Source organism: Hemitrygon akajei, chromosome 27 (assembly GCF_048418815.1).
Source record: "Hemitrygon akajei chromosome 27, sHemAka1.3, whole genome shotgun sequence".
Classification (NCBI taxonomy): domain Eukaryota; kingdom Metazoa; phylum Chordata; class Chondrichthyes; order Myliobatiformes; family Dasyatidae; genus Hemitrygon; species Hemitrygon akajei.
Genome location: NC_133150.1, coordinates 3,330,506 through 3,351,355, shown reverse-complemented (window position 1 = coordinate 3,351,355; position 20,850 = coordinate 3,330,506). Strand labels below are relative to the sequence as shown.

At 43.6% G+C, this 20,850-nt stretch overlaps 1 protein-coding gene across 1 annotated transcript in view; it reads right to left on the bottom strand.

Annotated features, from left to right (window-relative positions):
- The window catches only part of ipo9 (importin 9), a 148,450-nt gene that overhangs the window by 105,058 nt on the left and 22,542 nt on the right, over window positions 1–20,850 (bottom strand). The window contains exon 6 of the mRNA XM_073030278.1: window positions 12,133–12,219. Within this exon, the coding sequence (XP_072886379.1) occupies window positions 12,133–12,219 (87 nt within the window). The remainder of the gene's footprint in view (window positions 1–12,132; window positions 12,220–20,850) is intronic.

Here is a 20,850-nt window from a genome sequence, read left to right as displayed (position 1 = left end):
CTGACTGGCTCCATGGCTGTACTTACTTTCGGGGAAACTGCGGCACATGCTCTATGGATTGTTTGTTTTTGTTTTAATAGTTTGAACAATTTGTTCTTTCTTTATCACACATTGGATGTCTGACTGTCTTTGTGGTGAGAGGCTTTTTCATGGATGCTGTTGTTTCCTTGTTTTGTGAGTGCCTGCAAGATGATGTATCTCAAACACTTTGAACCTTGGATACTACATATTGAATGGGCTGCGTCATCCACACATACATCAGAGCAAAAGGGTTATCAGAAAGCTTATGAGGAAAATTGGAATGACACAAAGGCTCACAAGGGGCGCATACAAAATGCTGGAGAAACTGAGCAGGTCAGAGAGCATCTATGGAAACAAACAGTCGACTTTTCAGGCCAAGGCCCTCATCAAGACGAGAAAAGGAGGGCAGAAGCCAGAATAAGGTGGCAGGAGGGGAAAGAGTACAAGCTGGTAGGTGATAGGTGAGACTAAGTGAGGAGGATGCCAGAGTGGGATGGGGTGGGGGAGAGAGGATGAAGTGAGAAACCGGGAGGCGATATGTGGAAGAGGTAAAGGCTGAAGGGAGAGAAATCTGATAGGAAAGGAGAGTATTTGACTGAATAACTATTGTTTGCAGGTCTTCACTGTGGTGGACATGTCTAACATGCCAAAGAGATGTTATGGATGCGATGGGAGGTGAGGACTTCAATATAATAGCTATCATTAAAGAGGTAGTGCTGAGCAAATTTATGGGCCTTAAGATAGACAAGTCCGCTGCTTCTGATGGAATGCAACCCAGGGTACTGAAAGAAATGGCTGAAGTTATAGCAGAGGCTTTGGTGATAACATCAAACTTTTCTGGACTCTGGGAAGGTCCCAGTGGATTGGATGACCTCTGTTCAATTAAGGATGTAAGCAAAAGGAAGGTAACTATACGCCACTTAGTTTAATGTATGTAGTTGGGAAAATGATTGAAACTATCATCAGACAGATGCAGCATGGATTCAGCAAAGGCAGGTCCTGTTTGACAAACTTACTGGAGTTCTTTGAGGATATAACGAGTGCAGTGGATAGAGGGGAACAGATGGACACTATTTACTTGGATTTCCAGAAGGCGTTCAACAAGGAGCCACATAAAAGACTTATCCATTAGATAAGGATGCACAAAGTTGGGATACATGATGCTATTCTGGTTTGGCAATCAGTGGTGAGCGATGCGCCACAAGGATCGTTGCTGGGCCTGCAACTATTCATCATATACATTAACAAGCTGGAAGAGGGGACCAAGTGTAGTGTATCTAAGTTTGATACAAATTGTGCAGAAGATACAGGGAGTCTGCAGAGAGATATAGATAGGTTAAGTGAATGGGCAAGGGTCTGGCAGATGGAGTACAATGTTGGTAAATGCAAGGTCATCCACTTTGGAAGGAAAAATGAAAGAACAGATTATTATTTAAATGGTTAAAAGGCTGCAGCATGCTGCTGCGCAGAGTATGACATCAGTGAAAGTGCTGATTTGGTGGCAATTCTGGCATTATGAAATTTCATGCCCCAGTCTGTCTTCATTGAACTTTGTGCAGTTGATATTGTATTGGACTTGCCATCCGAACTAATTAATTGGGAGTGCTTGTACATGAATCACAAAAGGTTGGTTTGCAGGTGCAGCAAGCTATCAAGAAGGCAAATGGGATGTTGGCCTTCATTGCTAGAGGGATTGAATTTCAGAGCAGGAAGCTTATGCTACAAGTATATAGGGTACTGGTGAGGGTACACCTGGAATACTGCATGCAGTTCTGGTCTCCTTACTTGAGGATTTGGAGGTGGTTCACCAGGTTGACTCCAGAGATGAGGGGGGGATAGACGATTAAGTCGCCTGGGACTGTACCTGCTGGAATTCAGAAGAATGCGAGATCTTACAGAAACATAGAATTATGAAAAGATAGAAGCAGAAAAGTTGTTTCTACTGGTAGGTGAGACTAGAACTAGGGGACATAGCCTCAATGTTCAGGGAAGTAGATTTAGGATGGAGATGAGGAGGAACTGTTTTTCCCAAAGTGGTGAATCTGTGGAATTCTCTGCCCAAAGAAGCAGTGGAGGCCACCTCAGTAAATACATTAAAGACAAGGTTGGATAGATTTTTGCATTGTAGGGGGATTAAGGGTTATAGGGAAGAAAACAGATAGGTGGAGATGAGTCCATGGCCAGATCAGCTATGATCTTATTGAATGGCAGAGTAGGTTTGATGGGCCAGATGGCCTACTCCTGCTCCTATTTCTTGTGTTCTTAAATAGACCATGGGAGAAAGAGAATGAGATGGGGAACCAGAGGAAGGTGATGGGTAGGTGAGAAGAATAAGAGGGGAGCCAAGATTTTATAAGTAGCATGTACTAGCAAGGCAGAATTAGGAAGATGGCTAAACAGCCAGCGTAAGAGAGATTTGTCACATGCACATCAAATATACAGTGAATAAACAGTTACTTGCACTAACAACTAACGGTCCAAGAATATGCTGGAGACATCTCAAGTGTTGTTTTGTAACTAAAAGCTAATCAGAAGAAAAAACAACTGGGGATAACAGATCTAAACAACACACAAAATCAACACGAGTGAATCTGCAGATGCTGGAAATAAATAAAAAACACAAAATGCTGGCAGAACTCAGCAGGCCAGACAGCATCTATGGGAGGAGGTAATAACGACGTTTCGGGCCAAAACCCTTCATCAGGAGGGTTTTTTAACACACAAAATGCTGGAGGAACTCAGCAGGACAGGTAGCATCCGTGGAAAAGAGTACAGTCGACGTTTCGGCTAGAAACCCTTCATCAGGACTTGAAAAAAGAGAGATTGAGAGTAGTGGGAGGTGTGAAGTAAAGAGCTGGGTAGTTGATTGGTGAAAGATACAGGGCTAGAGAAAGGGGAATCTGAGAGGAGAGGACAGAAGGCCATGGAAAAAAAAGGGGGAGGAGAACCAAAGGGTAGGCAAGGAGATCAAGTGAGAGGGGGGGAGGGGGGAAGAAGGGTGGCAATGTCATAAGTTCAAGAAATCGGCATTCATGCCATCAAGTTGGAGGCTATCCAGACCGAATATAAAGTGTTGCTCCTCAACCCGAGTGTAGCCTCATCACAATAGTTGAGGAGGCTATGGATGGACATATCGGAATAGGAATGGGAAGTGAAATTAAAATGGGTGGCACTGGGAGATCCCTCTTTTTCAAACAGACGGAGTGTAGGCGCTTGGCAAAGTGGTCTCCCAATCTACGTCAGGTCTCCCCGATATATAAGTGGCCACACCGGGAGCACCGGACCCAAAAAGACTCAGAGGTGAAGTGTCGCCTCACCTGGAAGGACTGTTTAGGGCTCTGAATGGGAGTGAGGGAGGAGGTATAGGTGCAGGTATAGCACTTGATCAGCTTACAGGGATGTGCCAGGAGGGAGATCAGCGGGGAGGTATGCATGGACAAGGGAGTAGTGTAGGGAGCGATCCATGCGGAAAGCAGAAATGGACGGGATGATAACAGGGCTACTTCCTTTTACTTTAGTGAGGCGCTCACTTATGACATGGTGGCCTAACGACGTATGCCATTCACATACTTTGTATATATAACCTGTAATGAATTATGTAAACAAAGAATGCTTAATCAAACAACGCATTTACAATATTACTCTAACATTACTGAAATATTAAATACACAAAACTCTTTCCTGCTTAGCTATAAACTCCAACTCAATATCAAATGTATATATTCACAGCATAGAAAATGTTACATTGTCCCATTCAGGCCTAAAGGTTTAATCACTGTGAAGAATTTTTTAGCCTTTGTTGGATAATGTTTTTCTCAGGGAGGTTGGTCTCACTCTTCAGGCGAGATTTATAGTTGTGAAACCATCTCCTCACACTGCTTTGTTCATTGCTATTTCTTCCCAGTCTGTAGTAATGAGTTCAAGGAGTGGAGCACAGTAGCCAGGTTTCGTAGGAACCGGTCATAGTAGTTGACACATCCTAACAAGGACAACCTTTACCTATGGGGCATCCACCACTATTTGAATTTTCTCAGCACACTTGTGCGATCTTATGCATCAATGGTGTGACCACAAGTGCTGCTTGGTTAAAAAATTCACTTGTTGTGTCACGCTCTGAGCCAATAATTTTCTAATCTTGAGACTGCCTTGGGATTTTGGAGATGTTCCTTGTCATCCTTATCAGTAAGAATGATTTCATCCAAGTAACATAGAGTGCCTGGGCAGCCTTGCAGCATCTGGTCCATAGCTTTCTGTCAGAGTGTAGGTGCAGATACTACTTCAAAAATAAGGCTATTATAGCGATAAAGCCCTTTTTGAGAATTTATAGTGAGAAACAGTTTCGACTCTTGTTCCACCTCCATCTGTAGGCACACCTCAGCTAAGTTAACTTTCCTCCAGAAAGTTTGCAAAGTTATGTTCTATCCTGGGCAGAATATATTGATCTACTTTCAGTACTGGGTTGATGGTGACCTTAAAATCACCACAGATCCATTCTTCTTGGCTACTAGGACCACTGGCATTACCCATGGGCTCCACTTAACCTTGGAAAGAATTCATTCAACTTCCATGTAATCTAGCTTACTTTAACACACGACATAAGGAACATGACAGGATTTGTAAAACTTGGGTGTAGCAATTTCATTTAACACTATGTAAGGTTTGAATTTTCCATTGCCATCTTTTAAAACTGCAGTGGCGTTATCCTTCATTCACTTTCAGTTGACTCCATTGCAGTGGATGTGGCATATAAATGGTGGATGGATCTCTAATCAAGTTGTTGTTTCAGCCAATCGTAGCCCTACAATACTGGCCCTCCTGTTTTTCATAGTTTGTTCAGTTCATCATGGAAATCTACTGCACATAACAGGCCCTTCAGCCCACAATGTTGTGCCGACCATGTAACCTACCCTGGAAACTGCCTAGAATTTCCCTACCACATAGCCCTCTATTTTTCCAAGCTCCATGTACTTATCTAAGAATCTCTTAAAAGAGCATATTGTATCCACCTCTACCTCCGTCGATGGCAGTGCATTCCATGCACCCACCACTCTCTGTGTGAAAAACTTACCTGACATTTCCCTTGTACCCATTTCCAAGCACCTTAAAACTATGCCCCATCCTCGTGTTAGCCATTTCAAAACTGGGAAAACACCTCTGGCTATCCACACAATCATTGCCTCTCGTCATCTTATACGCTTCTATCAGGTCACCTCTCACCCTCCGTCACAGCGTAGCTGTAAACAGATGACACCGCGGCTTGAGGCCTAGTCCTCACTACAACCAAAGGCCATGCAGCTTCCTCCACCCTCGCCTACCTTTGCCAGCCGCCAAGAAATGAGTGAATCCAACTTGTGGCATTCCACATTAATAATGTCTAAAATGGTTTTGCAATCACAAGAAAAGCGACTACGACAATCACTTGTTGTTAGACTGCACACCTCCTGCAAGCACCAATGCCTTTGACACGGTCTGCAGCACCATCCACACTAAGTCCACTTATTTCAGTTTCTCCACCAACAAACAATTTGCTGATGGAATAGACCTAAAATACTTTAAATTCTTAATGTCCAGCAGGGTCTTACCATTGACAAAAAATACATTTAAATAAGACCAATTCAGCCAAGTAAGCCTAAGTGGACTCCCCTTCCTTTTCATTCCATTTATGAAACGTAAAGCATTCTGCAATGAACCACTGGTTCAATTAGAACCATAGAACATTACAGCACAGAAACAGGCCTTTTGACCCTTCTTGGCTATGCCGAACCATTTTTCTGCCGAGTCCCACTGACCTACACCTGGGCCATATCCCTCCAAACTCCTCTCATCCATATACCTGTCCCAAGTTTTTCTTAAATGTTTAAAAAAAAAAGGAAATATGACAGAGCTAAGGTGAATGGGAGGACAGATGATTGGGAAGTTTTTAAGGAACAACAGAACTTAACTAAAAAGACAATACGGGGAGAAAAAATGAGGTACGAATGCAAGCTAGCCAGGAATATAAAGGAAGATAGCAAAAGCTTTTTTAGGTATGTGAAGAGAAAGAAGGTAGTTAAGAACAATGTTGGGCCCTTGAAGAATGAATTGGGTGAAATTGTTATGGGAAACAGAGAAATGGCAGAAGAACTTAATGAGTACTTTAGATCTGTTTTCACTAAGGAAGACACAAGCAATCTCCCAGATGTATGGATGGGCCAAGGACATAGGGTAACAGAGGAAATGAAACAGATTGACATTCGGAAGGAAACGGTGATGAGAAGACTGATGGGACTGAAGGTTGACAAATCCCCAGGTCCAGGTGGTCTGCACCCTAGGGAAAAAGGAGGTGGCTCTGGAAATTGCGGATGCATTGGTAATCATTTTCCAATGTTCCTTAGATTCAGGATCAGTTCCTGAGGATTGGAGAATGGCTAATGTTATCCCACTTTTTAAGAAAGGAGGGAGGGAGAAAACAGAGAACTATCGACCTGTCAGCCTGACATCGGTGGTGGGAAAGATGCTAGAGTCCATTATTAAGGATGAAACAGTAGCATATCCAGATAGCAGTGATAGGATTGGGCCGAGCCAGCATGGATATACCAAGGGTAAATCATGCTTGACTAATCTGTTGGAGTTTTTCGAGGATGTAACCAGGAAGTTAGACGGGGGAGATCCAGTGGATGCAGTGTACCTCGATTTTCAGAAGGCATTTGATAAGGTCCCACATAGAAGATTGGTGGGTAAAATCAAAGCTCAGGGCATCGGGGGGAAGGCATTGACATGGATAGAAAACTGGTTGGCAGATAGAAAGCAAAGGGTAGCGGTGAATGGGTGTTTCTCGGAATGGCAGGTGGTGACTAGTGGGGTGCCACAGGGCTCGGTATTGGGACCACAGCTGTTTACCATTTACGTTAACGATTTGGATGAAGGCATAGAAAATAACATCAGCAAATTTGCTGATGATACTAAGCTGGGTGGCAGTGTGACGTGATGAGGATGTTAGGAGAATTCAGGGTGACTTGGATAGGCTGGGTGAGTGGGCAGATACTTGGCAGATGGCGTTTAATGTGAATAAGTGTGAGGTTATCCACTTTGGGAGTATGTACAGGAAGGCAGATTATTATCTGAACGGTGTAGAGTTGGGTAAGGGAGAAATACAAAGAGATCTAGGAGTCCTTGTTCATCAGTCACTGAAGGTGAATGAGCAAGTGCAGCAGGCAGTGAAGAAGGCTAATGGAATGTTGGCCTTTATTACAAAGGGAATTGAGTACAAGAGCAAGGAAATCCTCTTGCATTTGTACAGAGCCCTGGTGAGACCACACCTGGAGTATTGTGTACAGTTTTGGTCTCCAGGGTTAAGGAAGGACATCCTGGCTGTAGAGGAAGAGCAGCGTAGATTCACGAGGTTAATTCCTGGGATGTCTGGACTGTCTTACGCAGAGAGGTTAGACTGGGCTTGTACACGCTGGAATTAAGGAGATTGAGAGGGGATCTGATTGAAACATATAAGATTATTAAGGGATTGGACAAGATAGAGGCAGGAAATATGTTCCAGATGCTGGGAGAGTCCAGTACCAGAGGGCATGGTTTGAGAATAAGGGGTAGGTCATTTAGGACAGAGTTAAGGAAAAACTTCTTCTCCCAGAGAGTTGTGGGGGTCTGGAATGCACTGCCTCGGAAGGTAGTGGAGGCCAATTCTCTGGATGCTTTCAAGAAGGAGCTAGATAGGTATCTTATGGATAGGGGAATCAAGGGATATGGGGACAAGGTAGGAACCGGCTATTGATAGGAATTGATCAGCCATGATCTCAAAATGGCGGTGCAGGCTTGAAGGGCCGAATGGTCTACTTCTGCACCTATTGTCTATTGTCTATAAAAGTGAGCCCGCATTCACCACTTCATCTGGCAGCTCATTCCACACTCCCACCACTCTCTGCATGAAGAAGACCCTCTAATGTTCCCTTTAAACTTTTCCCCCTTCACCCTTAACCCATGACCTCTGGTTTTTTTCTCCCCTGGCCTCAGTGGAAAAAGCTTGCTTGCATTCACTCTATCCATACCCATTATAATTTTATACACCTCTATCAAATCACCCCTCATTCTCCTACGCTCCAGGGAATAAAGTCCTAACCTATTCAACCTTTCTCTGTAACTCAGTTTCTCAAGTCCCGGCAACAACCTTGTAAACCTTCTCTGCACTCTTTCAACCTTATTAATATCCTTCCTGTAATTTGGTGACCAAAACTGCACACAATACTCCAAATTCGGTCTCACCAATGTCTTATACATAAATTCATAAACGTTCCTGCATTACTGACATAAGTTCAGCAAAGCTCATTTTGGCTGAGTTGGTTGGAACAGTAAAACTTCTAAGCAAACTGAGTGCTTTTCCACCAATTGCACTCAGCAAAACTGACACTTTGTTTTCAACGGCTACTTCATTTACTTCAAAATACTGCTCAATTCAATTAGAGGAGGCGGAGCTAAGTAGTTATGGCACCCAGAGACGACTCCTTTGCTTGCATCTTCCAAAACAGATCTATTTCTAGTTTTAATATCTCTATTTTTCTCCTTCAGGGTTCTTTTGAAGACCCTGACTTGGAGTTACACACTGACTACGGTTCTTTGCGGGAATGGGACCCCTCTCGGGGTTCCACAATAGATTGTTAACCAGCATGCCAAAGGCTTGGCCTAAGGTTTCAGCACGGATTCAGAAGCCTGGGATCTTGAGGAACTGAAGACGGGTGAATCAAGGGTCAGTGTTGCCACAGGAGACCTGTGTGTCGTTGGGGGAGTCGGAATATCTGCTGCGAGCCTGGGGACCTGGGATCTTTGCGATCTTCAGGCTCAGAGCTCGAAAAAAGCGATGTAATGGATTTTTAACATCGTAAACCAGTGAGTTGTTTGTTATGTCTTCTTGCTCGTTGGAAAATGGAGTCATCTCTTTCTCCCTTCTTTGGAGAAAGAGAGCCTGCAGCATGTCAAATTATTAGGTGAACAATGTGGTCTTTGGGGTAAGTCAAGTCACTTTTTATTGTCATTTCGACCATAACTGCTGGTACAGTACATAGTAAAAACGAGACAACGTTTTTCAGGACCATGGTGTTACACGACACAGTACAAAAACTAGACTGAACTGCGTTAAAAAAAAAGAGAAGCTACACTAGACTACAGACCTACACAGGACTGCGTAAACTGCACAAAAACAGTGCAGGCATTACAATAAATAATAAAAAGGACAATAGGGCAGGGTGTCAGTCCAGGCTCTGGGTATTGAGGAGTCTGATAGCCTGGGGGAAGAAACTGTTACATAGTCTGGTCGTGAGAGCCCGAATGCTTCGGAGCCTTTTCCCAGACAGCAGGAGGGAGAAGAGATTGTATGAGGGGTGCACGGGGTCCTTCATAATGCTGTTTGCTTTGCGGATGCAGCGTGTAGTGTAAATGTCCGTGATGGCGGGAAGAGAGACCCCGATGATCTTCTCAGCTGACCTCACTATCCGCTGCAGGGTCTTGCGATCCAAGATGGTGCAATTTCCGAACCAGGCAGTGATGCAGCTGCTCAGGATGCTCTCAATACAACCCCTGTAGAATGTGATGAGGATAGGGGGGGGTGGGAGATGGACTTTCCTCAGCCTTCACAGAGAGACGCTGCTGGGCTTTCTTTGCTATGGAGCTGGTGTTGAGGGACCAGGTGAGATTCTCTGCCAGGTAAACACCAAGAAATCTGGTGTTCTTAGTGATCTCTACCAAGGAGCTTTCAATGTTCAGCGGAGAGTGGTAACTGCAATTCTGTGTCTTTGCTATTGCTTTGCTCATGCTTGAGTGCTGGTAATGGGTGCGCTTTATTTTTGCTGGTGGGGGTTGAGCGATTGTTGTTTGCTGCCGCTTACGTGGGGGAGGAGGGGAGTTGGGAGTGACTTTGGGGTTCTAACATTTAACTGTCGTTCATTTGTAGGGCACTCCTTTGTTTTCGTGGATGGTTGCGAATAAAAAACATTTCAGGATGTATATTGTATACATTTCTCCGACATTAAATTGTACCTTTGAAACCTTTGAATTCATTTTGCATACATGATCCAGTTATCCATTGTAATAATTAAACACATTTATCTTTCTGAAGAAGCCAGCCATTTCTAATTTCTTTTTAAAAATTTACTACTATTATCATGGTGAATACTCTGAATTTTGTCCGGTTTCTGTCTTTTTTCCAGCAATATCTCAGACCCTTCTGAACAAAAAAAAAACCATGCTGCGCTATGATTTTTTAAACTTTGAATGTCTTTGCTACAGCAGTCACCTCAAGTTCATTTTAAAACTAACTCGTCACCACTGTTATGTTTTGTAACTCTAAAATCTAACTGAACGAAAACATGGGAGCTGGGAATAACGGGTCTACTTCATTTTACTTTAGTGAGGCACTCACTTATGATGCAGTGGCGTAATGACATATAACATACGCACATCTTGTACATACAACCAGTGATGAATTATGTAAACAAAGAATACAAAATCAAACAACATATTTACAGTATTACTCAAATATTAAATACACAACAAGCATTGCCACACTTCTAGTACCAAATAGCATGCGATTTTGGAACGTGGGAGAAAACTGGAGCACCTGGAGGAATCCCACGTGGTAACGGAGAGAACAGACAAGCACTTACAGATGGTAACAGAATCGAAACCAGATATTTGGCCAGGCAGCTTCAAGTACCTGGATCACTGGGCTCTGTTCCAGGGCAGGTGGGACCCTGACAAGAACGGGTTTCAGCTAAACTGGTGGAGTACCAGTATCTTTGCAGCAAGAATTGCTAGCGCTACATGGAATGGTTTAAACTAGAGGGATGAGAATGGCAAATGATCAGCAGTGGTCAGATTGAGAAGATAAAAATAAGTCTAACAGGAAGAACAGGCAAAGCCTGGGTAATGAACATACCAGGTCTAATATGTACTTACTTTGATGAAAAGAGTATAACAGATTAAGGTAGATAAATTAAGAACCTGGATTAGTAATGCAAACACGTGCGAGGTGTTGCATTTGGGAGGGCAAACCAGGGCAAGGACTTACACAGTGAATGGTAGTTAAACATTGTTATTTTTTGTTATACCTTTTTAACTATTCCTTGAAACCGGCTAATTGGGTCAAAATGCGTTGGTCTCAGTATATCCCAATTAAGTGGAATCCACTGGTGTTACAATCCAGCACGTAGAGTCACAAAATAATATTAGCACAAGTACCTGAATGGCATGGCCTGAAGACTGACATAAAGATGCATGTTTATATAAGATGGTAAAAAGTTACTGCCACTGTTCCCTTAATCACTTCCAATGTCACTGTTGCCCCACCTACACAACAAGAATATGGGGCAGAATATGACAAAAGAAATTGAAATCTTGATTTCATGAAGGACATGAATCCATCAAACAAGAGAACCTGCTGACAAATCAAATACGTCTTGCCAATTTGCACTGCAAATCAAGACCAATCTGATCTACTGGTCAGGGAGGTGTGATTGATAACAAATTGATTCATGAAAAATTAATTCAAAATTGTTCAATGTCATGTCCAGTGCACAAATGTAAAGAAGAATAAAATAAATGTTACTTCAGATCTGAAGCGGCACAAAATAAAAATACAATAAGATAAACAGAATAAAAACAAAACCAAAAAAATGCATAAAGCTAGCTTACATACATATACTGATTGTATGACCATAAACTGACAGTAGGCACATAGTGTCAGTACAGAAGGCGACCCTAGACAGGGAATGATAGTGTAGTGGTAGTTGGGGCTGTGGAGGAGTGGGTTAGTGGGTGGAGGTGTTCATCTCCTTACTGCTTGTGGAAAGTAACTGTTCTTGAGTCTAGTGGTCCTGACTTGGATGCTACGTAGCCTCCTCTCTGATGGGAGTGGGACAAACAGTCCATGAGCAAAGCAGGTGGATCCTTCATGATGCTACTGGCTCTTGTCCAGCACCTATCTGTATATACATCCTTGATGCCAGGTAGGTTTGTGCTGCTGATGCATAGGCAGTTTCGACAACACATTGTGGAGTAATGCACATTGAGTGAAAGGAAATTAGCGTAATGAACCAAAGATGTTTTATTCCTGTCTTTCCCCTTTTAGCTTACCTTCTCAACTTCCTCAATGGCACAAATCAGATTGGCACATGTGGTGAAGATCTCAACTGCATGTGCTCTCGTCCGGATGCTGTAAACCTGCAGAAGCAAACAGAATCAACACCTGAAACACTTCATCATCATTTAGGCTGATTTATCAATCAAACATGTCACTTTATCTATCTGTTTATTTACTTAGCGACGCCGCACTGAATAGGCCCTTCGAGCCACATCACCCCAACTCCCCGATTAATTCTAACCTAGTCACAGGACACTTTACAATGACCGATTAACTTACCTGGCACGTCTTTGCACTGTGGGACTAAAATGGAGGCCTCGGACAAAACCCAACCATTCCACAAGGAGGGCTATGGTCCCAGTGCAGGTCGATGGGAGTAGGCAGTTTCAACGGTCTGGCATAGACTAGATAGGCAGAAGGGCCTATTTCTGTGCTGTACTTTTCTATGACTATGATCGCTGGGGAATTTACATGATCCTTTTGACCTCCCACATGCCAAAGGGGTCTGGACGAAGCCTTACAGAAGCATGGAATTGAACTGTGAACTGCGGAACATCCTGAGCTGTAAAAGCATCATTACCACGACGTTACCATGGCACTCACATGTGGGACTTAATGGGCACGAAAGAAGTTAATGTAAGACCACGTGCGAGTGTAGATCTTAAGTATGAATGATGAAGCCGAGTTGTAAGGAAAGAATGCAAACAAGAGAAAATCTGCAGATGCTGGAAATCTGTGCAACACACACAAAATGCTGGAGGAACTCAGCAGGCCAGGCAGCATCTATGAAAAAGAGTACAGTCGACGATTCAGGCCAATTGGGAGACTGCTTCGCCAAGCATCTATGCTCCATCTGCCAGGACAAGCGGGATTTCCCAGTGGCCACCCATGTTACTTCTACTTCCCATTCTGATATGTTCATCCATGGCCTCCTCCACTGTCAGGATGGAACAACACCTTATGTTATGTTTGGGTAGCCTCCAACTTGATGGCATGAACATCAATTTCTCCAACTTCCAACCTCCAGCCCCTCTTCACCATTTCCTGACCCTTGTCCCTCTCTCATGTTATCTCCTTGCCCGCCCATTGCCTCCCTCTGGTGCTCCTGCCCCCTCCTCTTTTTCTTTCTTCCATGGCCTTCTGTCTCTTTTACCAATCAACTTCCTAGTTCTTTGCTTCATCCCTCCCCCTGCGTTTCACCCTTCGCCTGGTGTTTCTCTCTCCTCTCCCCCGACCTTTCAAATCTACTCCTCAGCTTTTGGTCCAAAACGTTGATTGTACTTTTTTCCATGGATGCTGCCCAGCCTGCAGAGTTCCTCCAGCATTTTGTGTGTGTTGTAAGGAAAGATTGAATATGTTAGGACTATTCCTTGGAACATAGAAGATTGAGGGGAGATTTGTTAAAGGTATACAAAATTAAGAGAGGTATAGATAGGGTACATGCAAGCAAGCTTTCACCACCAAGATTGGGTGGGACTACAACTAGAGGTCATGGGGTAGGGGTGAAAAGTGAAAATTTTAAGAGGAACTGCGGGGAAACTTGTTTGTGAGAATGTGAAACAAGCTAACAGTACAAGTGGTGCATGTGAGCTCGATTTGGATAGGTACATGTATAGTAGGTGTATGCAGGCTATTGTCTGGGTGCAGGTCTGTGTGAGTAGACTGTTTAAATGGTTTCAGCATGGATTAGATGTGCCAAAGGGCCTATCTGGTGCACTTTTCTATGACTCTAATAATCACATCCCTCTTCTCCCAATAACTTGTGCAAAGATGAAGTCCTCAAATTCATCTTAAGATCATTGGACTCTCTTCCTGGGAAGGTGGGACCTGTACAGACAGAACAGAACTGGAAGGGGATCAGTATCCTAGTGAGAAGGTGTGTTAACACTGCATGGTGGGATCTAAACCAGAGTTGCAGGAGATGGGAACCAGAGTGTCAGAACAGTTAGTGGAGAGATTGTGGAGGCAGATGTTGGTAAGACCTCATAGTTAAGAATCAAAAAGTTGAGCATGGTGCGACTGGTGTCCTGAGCTGCGTATATTTCAATGCAAGAAGTATCATAGGAAAGGCAGATGATAGTACCGAAGATGAGATAGCTGATTTACAAACACAGGCAATGTGTAGTGAGCAGAGGCTGTTGATAGGACAAAATTGCAGACAAAAGGATGAGTTGTAACGTAAAAGGCAGACAAAATTGAAAAGGGTGAACACAGGAACAAAGGTGTTATACTTGAAAGCACACAGTACACGGAATGAGGTAGATGAACTTCTAGCACAGACATTCTGAATCATAGCTGAAAGAAGATTATAGCTGGGAGTTTAACGTTCAAGGATAAACACTGCATCAAAAGGACAGGCAAGAAGGCAGAGGGGGGCAGCATTGTCCTGTGGTAAAAAATGAAATCATTATAAAGAAGTGACATAGGGTTGGAAGGTGTTGAATCATTGTGTACAGAGCTAAGGAACTGCAAGGGTAAAAAGACCCTGATGGGAATTGCATACAGACCCTAAACCATAGTAAGGATGTGGTTCACAAATTACGAGAGAAAATGCATGCCAAAAGCGCAATGTTACAATAGTCATAGGAAATTTCAATATACAGGTAAGTTGGGAAAATCAGGTTGGTGCTGGATTCCAGGAGGGGGAATTCCTAGAGTGCCTACAAGATGCCTTCTTAGAGCAGCTCGTGGTTGAGCCCACTTGGGGATCTGCTATTCTGGATTGGGTGTTGTGCAATAAACGGGAATTGATTAGAGAGCTAAAGATAAAAGAACCCTTCGGGGAAAGTGATCGAATTCACTGTGAAATTTGAGAAGGAATCAGAATCAGAATATCACCGGCATGTGTTATGAAATTTGTTAACTTAGCGGCAGCAGTGCAGTGCAATAAATAATAGAGGAAAAATTGAGTGTGTGTGTGTATAAAATAGTTAAATCAAAAATAATGCAAGAAACAAATAATATAAAAACAAAAATAAAAGTGAGTTAGTGCTCATGTGTTCAGTGTTGGAAATTAGATGGCACAAATCAGAAGCTGTTCCTGAATCACTGAGTGTGTGCCTTCTGGCTTTTGTCCCTCCTTCCCGATGGTAACAGTGAAGAGGGCACGTCCTGGGTGATGGGGGGTCCTTAATAATGGACGCCGCCTTTAGAGGCTAGTACCCAAGATGGAGCTGATTAGTTTTACGATTTTCTGTAGCTTATTTCGATCCCGCGCAGTAGCCCCCTCCCCGCATTACCAGACAGTCATACAGCCAGAATGCTCTCCATTGTACATCTGTAACAGTTTTTGAGTGTTTTAGGTGACAAACCAAATCTCCTCGAATTCTTAATGAAACAAAGCCAATGTCTTGGCTTCTTTATAGCTGCATCAATATGTTGGGACCAGGTTACATACTCAGAAATCCTGACACCCCAGAACTCGAAATTGCTCACTCTCTCCACTTCTGATCCCTCTATGAGGATTAGTTCGTGTTCTCACATCTTACTCTCTCTGAAATCCACGATCAATTCTTTGGTCCTAATGTCATTGAGTGCAAGATTCAACTAGCTGGTCAGCCCTCCTGCCACTATCTGAGATTCTACCAACAATGGCTGGTTCATCAGCAGATTTACAGATACCATTTGAGCTACACATAGCCACACAATCATGGGTATAGAGAAAGTAGAGCAGTTGCCTAAGCACTGAGGTGTGCCAGTGTTGATTGTCAGCAAGGGGGAGGTATTATTACTGATCCGCACAGATTGTGGCCTTCCAGTTAGGAAGTTGAGGATTCAATTGCAGAGGGAGGTACAGAGGCTCTGGTTCTGTAACTTCTCAATCAGGATTGTGGGAATGATGGTATTAAATGTTGAGCTATAGTCGATGAAAAGAATCCTGACATCGTTGTTTGTATTGTCCAGGTGGTCTAAGGCTGTGTGAAGAGCCACTGAGATTGCATATGCCGTTGACGTACTGGCAAATTGCACTCGCTGAGTCAGAAGTTCAGCCGAGTTATAACTAACTTCTCAAATCGCTGCAGATGTGAGTGCTACAGGCGACAGTCATTAAAGCAGCTCATATTCTTCTTCTTAGGCACTGGCATAATTGTTGCCTTTTTGAAGCACGTGGGAACTTCTGCGTAGCAGTGAGAGTTGAAAATGTCCTTGAATACTCCCACCAGTTGTTTGGCACAAGTTTTCAGAGCTTTACCAGATACTCCATCAGGATCTTCCGCTTTAAAAGGGTTCACCCTCTTTAAAGTCAGCCTAACATTGGCCTCTGAGATAGAGATCACAGGGTCACTGGGTGCAGCAGGGATCTTCACAGCTGAAGTTATATTCCCCCCTTTCAAAGCGGGCATCTAGTAGTGAAGCATCGCTGCCATTCATACTATAGGGTTTCACATTGTAGGAAATAACATCTTGCAAACTATGCCAGAGTTGTCGTACATCGGATGTCGCCTCCAACTTCATTCAAAATTGCCTTTCTGCCCTTGAAATAGCCCTCCACAAATCACACCTGGCTTTCTGGTACAGACCTGGGTCACCAGACTTGAATGCCACAGATCTAGCCTTCAGCAGACGACATTCCTCCTGGTTCATTCACGGCTTTTAGTTTGGGAACGTACAGTTAAGCCTTCGTAGGCACACACTCATCCACACAGGTTTTAATGAATTCAGTAACAACTGCAGCATACTCAGCCAGATTCGAAGACGAATCCCTGAATACAGACCAGTCCACCGAGTCAAAGCAGTCCTGTAAGCACTCCTGTGCTTCCCTTGTCTATACCTTCTTGGCGCTCACTACTGGTGCTGCAGTTTTCAATCTCTGCCTATATTCAGGGAGTAGAAGGGATTGTTCAATCACATTAAAACATCTTTATTAACTGTACAGACTTCGGACGGAGTTGTGATTCTCAGCTGTAGCACGCTAAAATGGGAATACTTAATCATATCCATTGAGCTGTGCCGCAATGAGATCATCTGAAGGCACCTGGAGTAATCCATGATAAGGAGAAGCTAAAGTCAGATGTATCAATGTTACAGTGGAGAAAATGGAATTACAGAGGCATGAGAGAGGAGTTGACCAGTATTGATGGGAAAAGAACACTGGCAGGGATGATGGCAGAGCAGCAATGGCTGGAATTCTGGAAGCAATTCTGAAGGCACAGGAAAGGCACATCCCAAAGAGGAAGATGCATTCAAAAAGATGACATAACCATGGTTAACAAGAGAAAGAGAAGTCAAAGCTACATAAAAGCCAAAGAGAGGGTATATAACAGAGCAAAAATTAGAGGATTGGGAAACTTTAACAAACTAACAGAAGACAAAAATAAGCTAGTCGATAATGTTACAGACGATACCAAAACAAAGTGTGAAAGAGAGGCAAGAGTTGATTTTCAACTGCTGGAAAACAATGCTGGAGAGGTAATAATTGAGGACAAGAAAATGCCAGACAAACTTAATAAATATTAGGCATCAGTCTTCATTGTGGAAGACACTAGCGGTATGGTGGAAGTTCCAGGTTTCAGGGGGCATGAAGTCTGTGAAGCTACCATATCTAGAGAGAAGGTTCTTGGGACACTGAGATCTGAAGGTAGATAAGTCGCCTGGACCAGATGGCATACACCTCAGGGTGTATTAGTAATGACCTTTCATGAAACACTAGGTTCCGGAATGGTTCCAGAAGACTGGAAATTGCAAATGTCACTCTACTCTTCAAGAAGGGAGAACCAGAAGAAAAGAAACTATAGGCCAGTTAGTCTGACCTCTGGTTGAGAAGATGTTGTGTGTCAATTATTAGGATAAGGTCGCAGGGTACTTGGAGGCACTTGATAAAACAGGCAAACACAAAGTACACTGCAGATGCTGTGGTCAAATCAACACGTACAAACAAGCTGGATGAACTCAGCAGGTCAGGCAGCATCCGTTGAAATGAGCAGTCAACGTTTTGGGCTGAGACCCTGACGAAGCGTTGACTGCTCATTTCAACGGATGCAGCCCGACCTGCTGAGTTCATCCAGCTTGTTTGTACGTGTTGATAAATTAGGCAGTTGTCAGCATGGTTGTCATTGGGAGTCCTTGTGCAGGATTCCCTAAAGGTTAATTTATAGGTTGAGTATGTGGTGAGAAAGGCAATGTTAGCATTCATTTCAAGAGGACTGGAATACAAAAGCAATGATATAATGTAACTTCAGTGAGGCCTCACTTGGAATATTGTGAGCAGCTTTGGGCCCCTTATCTTAGAAAGGACGTGCTGAAACAGGAGAGGATTCAAAGGACGTCCACAAAAATAATTCCAGGATTGAATGGCTTGTCATATGAAGCGTATTTGACAGTTCTGGGCCTGTATTCACTAGAATTCAGAAGAATGAGGGGTGACCTCATTGGAACCTATTGAATGGCAAAAGACTTTGATAGAGTGGATGTAGAGAGGATGATTCCTATGATAGGAGAGTCCAAGAACAGAAGACAGCCTTAGAATATAGGGGTATCCTTTTAAAATGGAGATGAGGAGGGATTCCTTTACCCAGAGAGTGGTGAATCTGCCTAATTCCTTGCCACAAGCAGTTGTGAAGGCCAAGTCTTTATGTATATTTAAGACAGAGATTGATAGGTTCTTGATTGGTCATGGCCTGAAGGGATACGAGGAGAGCGCAGGAGGCTGAGGCTGAGAGCAAAATTGGATCAGCCATGATGAAATGGTGGAGCATACTCAATTGGCCAAATGGCTTAATTCTGCTCCTTATAAGACACAGGAACAGAGTTTGGCCATCATCAAGATGCTGTAGGTCAAAGGGCCTGTTTGTTACATGATTGTAATACAATTACTAACTGCCCAAGGTCCCTGGCAGCTTCCAGGATAGCCCAAACCTCTGCAAAGCACTCAGTAGGAAAGAATACAGACAGCAGCATTCATAAACACAAAAGAGCCTGCAGATGCTGGAAATCTAGAGTATCACACACAAAATTCTTAAGTAACTTAGCAGGTCAGACAGCAGTCATGAAGAGGACTACCTTAAGTGGGTGACCCCTCTAAAACCAGAAACTCAAGCCCACGCCAAAGTATGGGATTATGTCCTCCGATACCAGTATTGGAATGGTGTGAAAAATTAAAGAGAAACTGCAGATAAGACACAAGAGATTCTGTAGATCCAGAGCAACATAGCCAATGCTATTAGAACTCAGCAGGTCAGACAGTATCAACATTTTGGGCTGGAAAGGAAGGAAATAAGAAAGTGGGGGGAGGTGGCAGGTGATAGATGAGACCAGGAGAGCTGCGAAGGTGAGTAGGTGGGGATAAAGAAACTGGGAAGTGATGGTGAAAGAGGTAATGAGCTGAAAAGTTGGAATGTGATAGAACAGAGGGCAATGGGAGAAAGGCAAGGAGCAGGGGAACCAGAGGAAGGTGATGAGCAGGTGAGGAGAAGAGCCAGAATGGGGAAATGGAAAGAGAGGAGGAAGAAGAAATTACCAGAAGTTAAGATAAATCGATGTTTGTGCCATCAGGTTAGAGGCTACACAGAGAAAATGAAGCATTGCTCCTCTAACCCGAGGGTGGCCTCATTATAGACAGTTCCAGTTTTGTTAAGGCCTGAGAGTGCAGAGAGAACTCACCCCTTATTGCCCCTCCTAGTAATCACCCAGATACTACCTTGCACCAGAGCCAGGGACCAGAGATCTATAATGTAAAGCCCAACCCTTGTGTCAGTTCTGCATGCAGCTATACCCTGTGCCTAATGAAGTGGCCACGGAGTACGTGTTATTGGTAGGCAGTGTGGGCACACACAGAAATCTGTCACAAAGATGTATAGTTGGACTAAGGTTTCACTGATACTGACTGCAATTCCAGTTTGTCCTTTTAAAGAGCCCATACAGGCACAAAGAGCTACAAGATTCTACGAATTACTGTGCCATCACGGACCCTCTCACAGACTGTACAGACATTCAGATTTATAAGTCAAGTGGCCATCAAAACATACAGTGCTTGCCCTAACAACCAGCATAACCTAGGGATGTACTGGGGGCAAGTGTCGCCACACATTCTGGTGCACAACACAGAACACAAGAGACAACAAAAAAAAACACCCATCCTTGCTCACACCCATGAACAGGTCTCCAGGATTCAGCCATCGGGCTTCAACTTCCAGACTGCTGACAGTTTTTGGGCTCCGATCTTCATTATCAACTCTCGGACTAGTCAATGACAGGGCCTCAATCTCTAGGCTTGAACCCCGCATGTGCCAACTGAATAGCCATCGTGCTTCCTGCTCACATCAACTCTGGTCACTGGTCTTCAAGGGCGAATGAGGCCTGACCTCTCATTCCTCCATATCCTTAAACCTAAAATGAACTCTAACTCCCCATTTTATCCCCAAAACCATCCCTAGAAACTTCAATAACCAGGTCTGCCTCACAATCTCAAAAATAGCCCAGCACCATCTTGAAATTAAAAGAACCAGAAATGGGCAATGCTCTGAAGGGAGGAACTAGGAGCATGCAAAATCCTGTCCTGTCCTACAAACAGCTAGTTGTTTCAAAAAAATCTTATGCATTTTGATGAATGGCTTGGAACAAAACATGCTTCATATTAAGTAGCCTACGGAAGTGACATCTACCGGCCTCTGTGAAACCCCGTCTCAACGAATACGCCATTCGGTATACTGCAGTCAGACTTTAACCCATTGTTGTATTGGCTTCAACTCTCCAATTACACTAACTTAACAAAG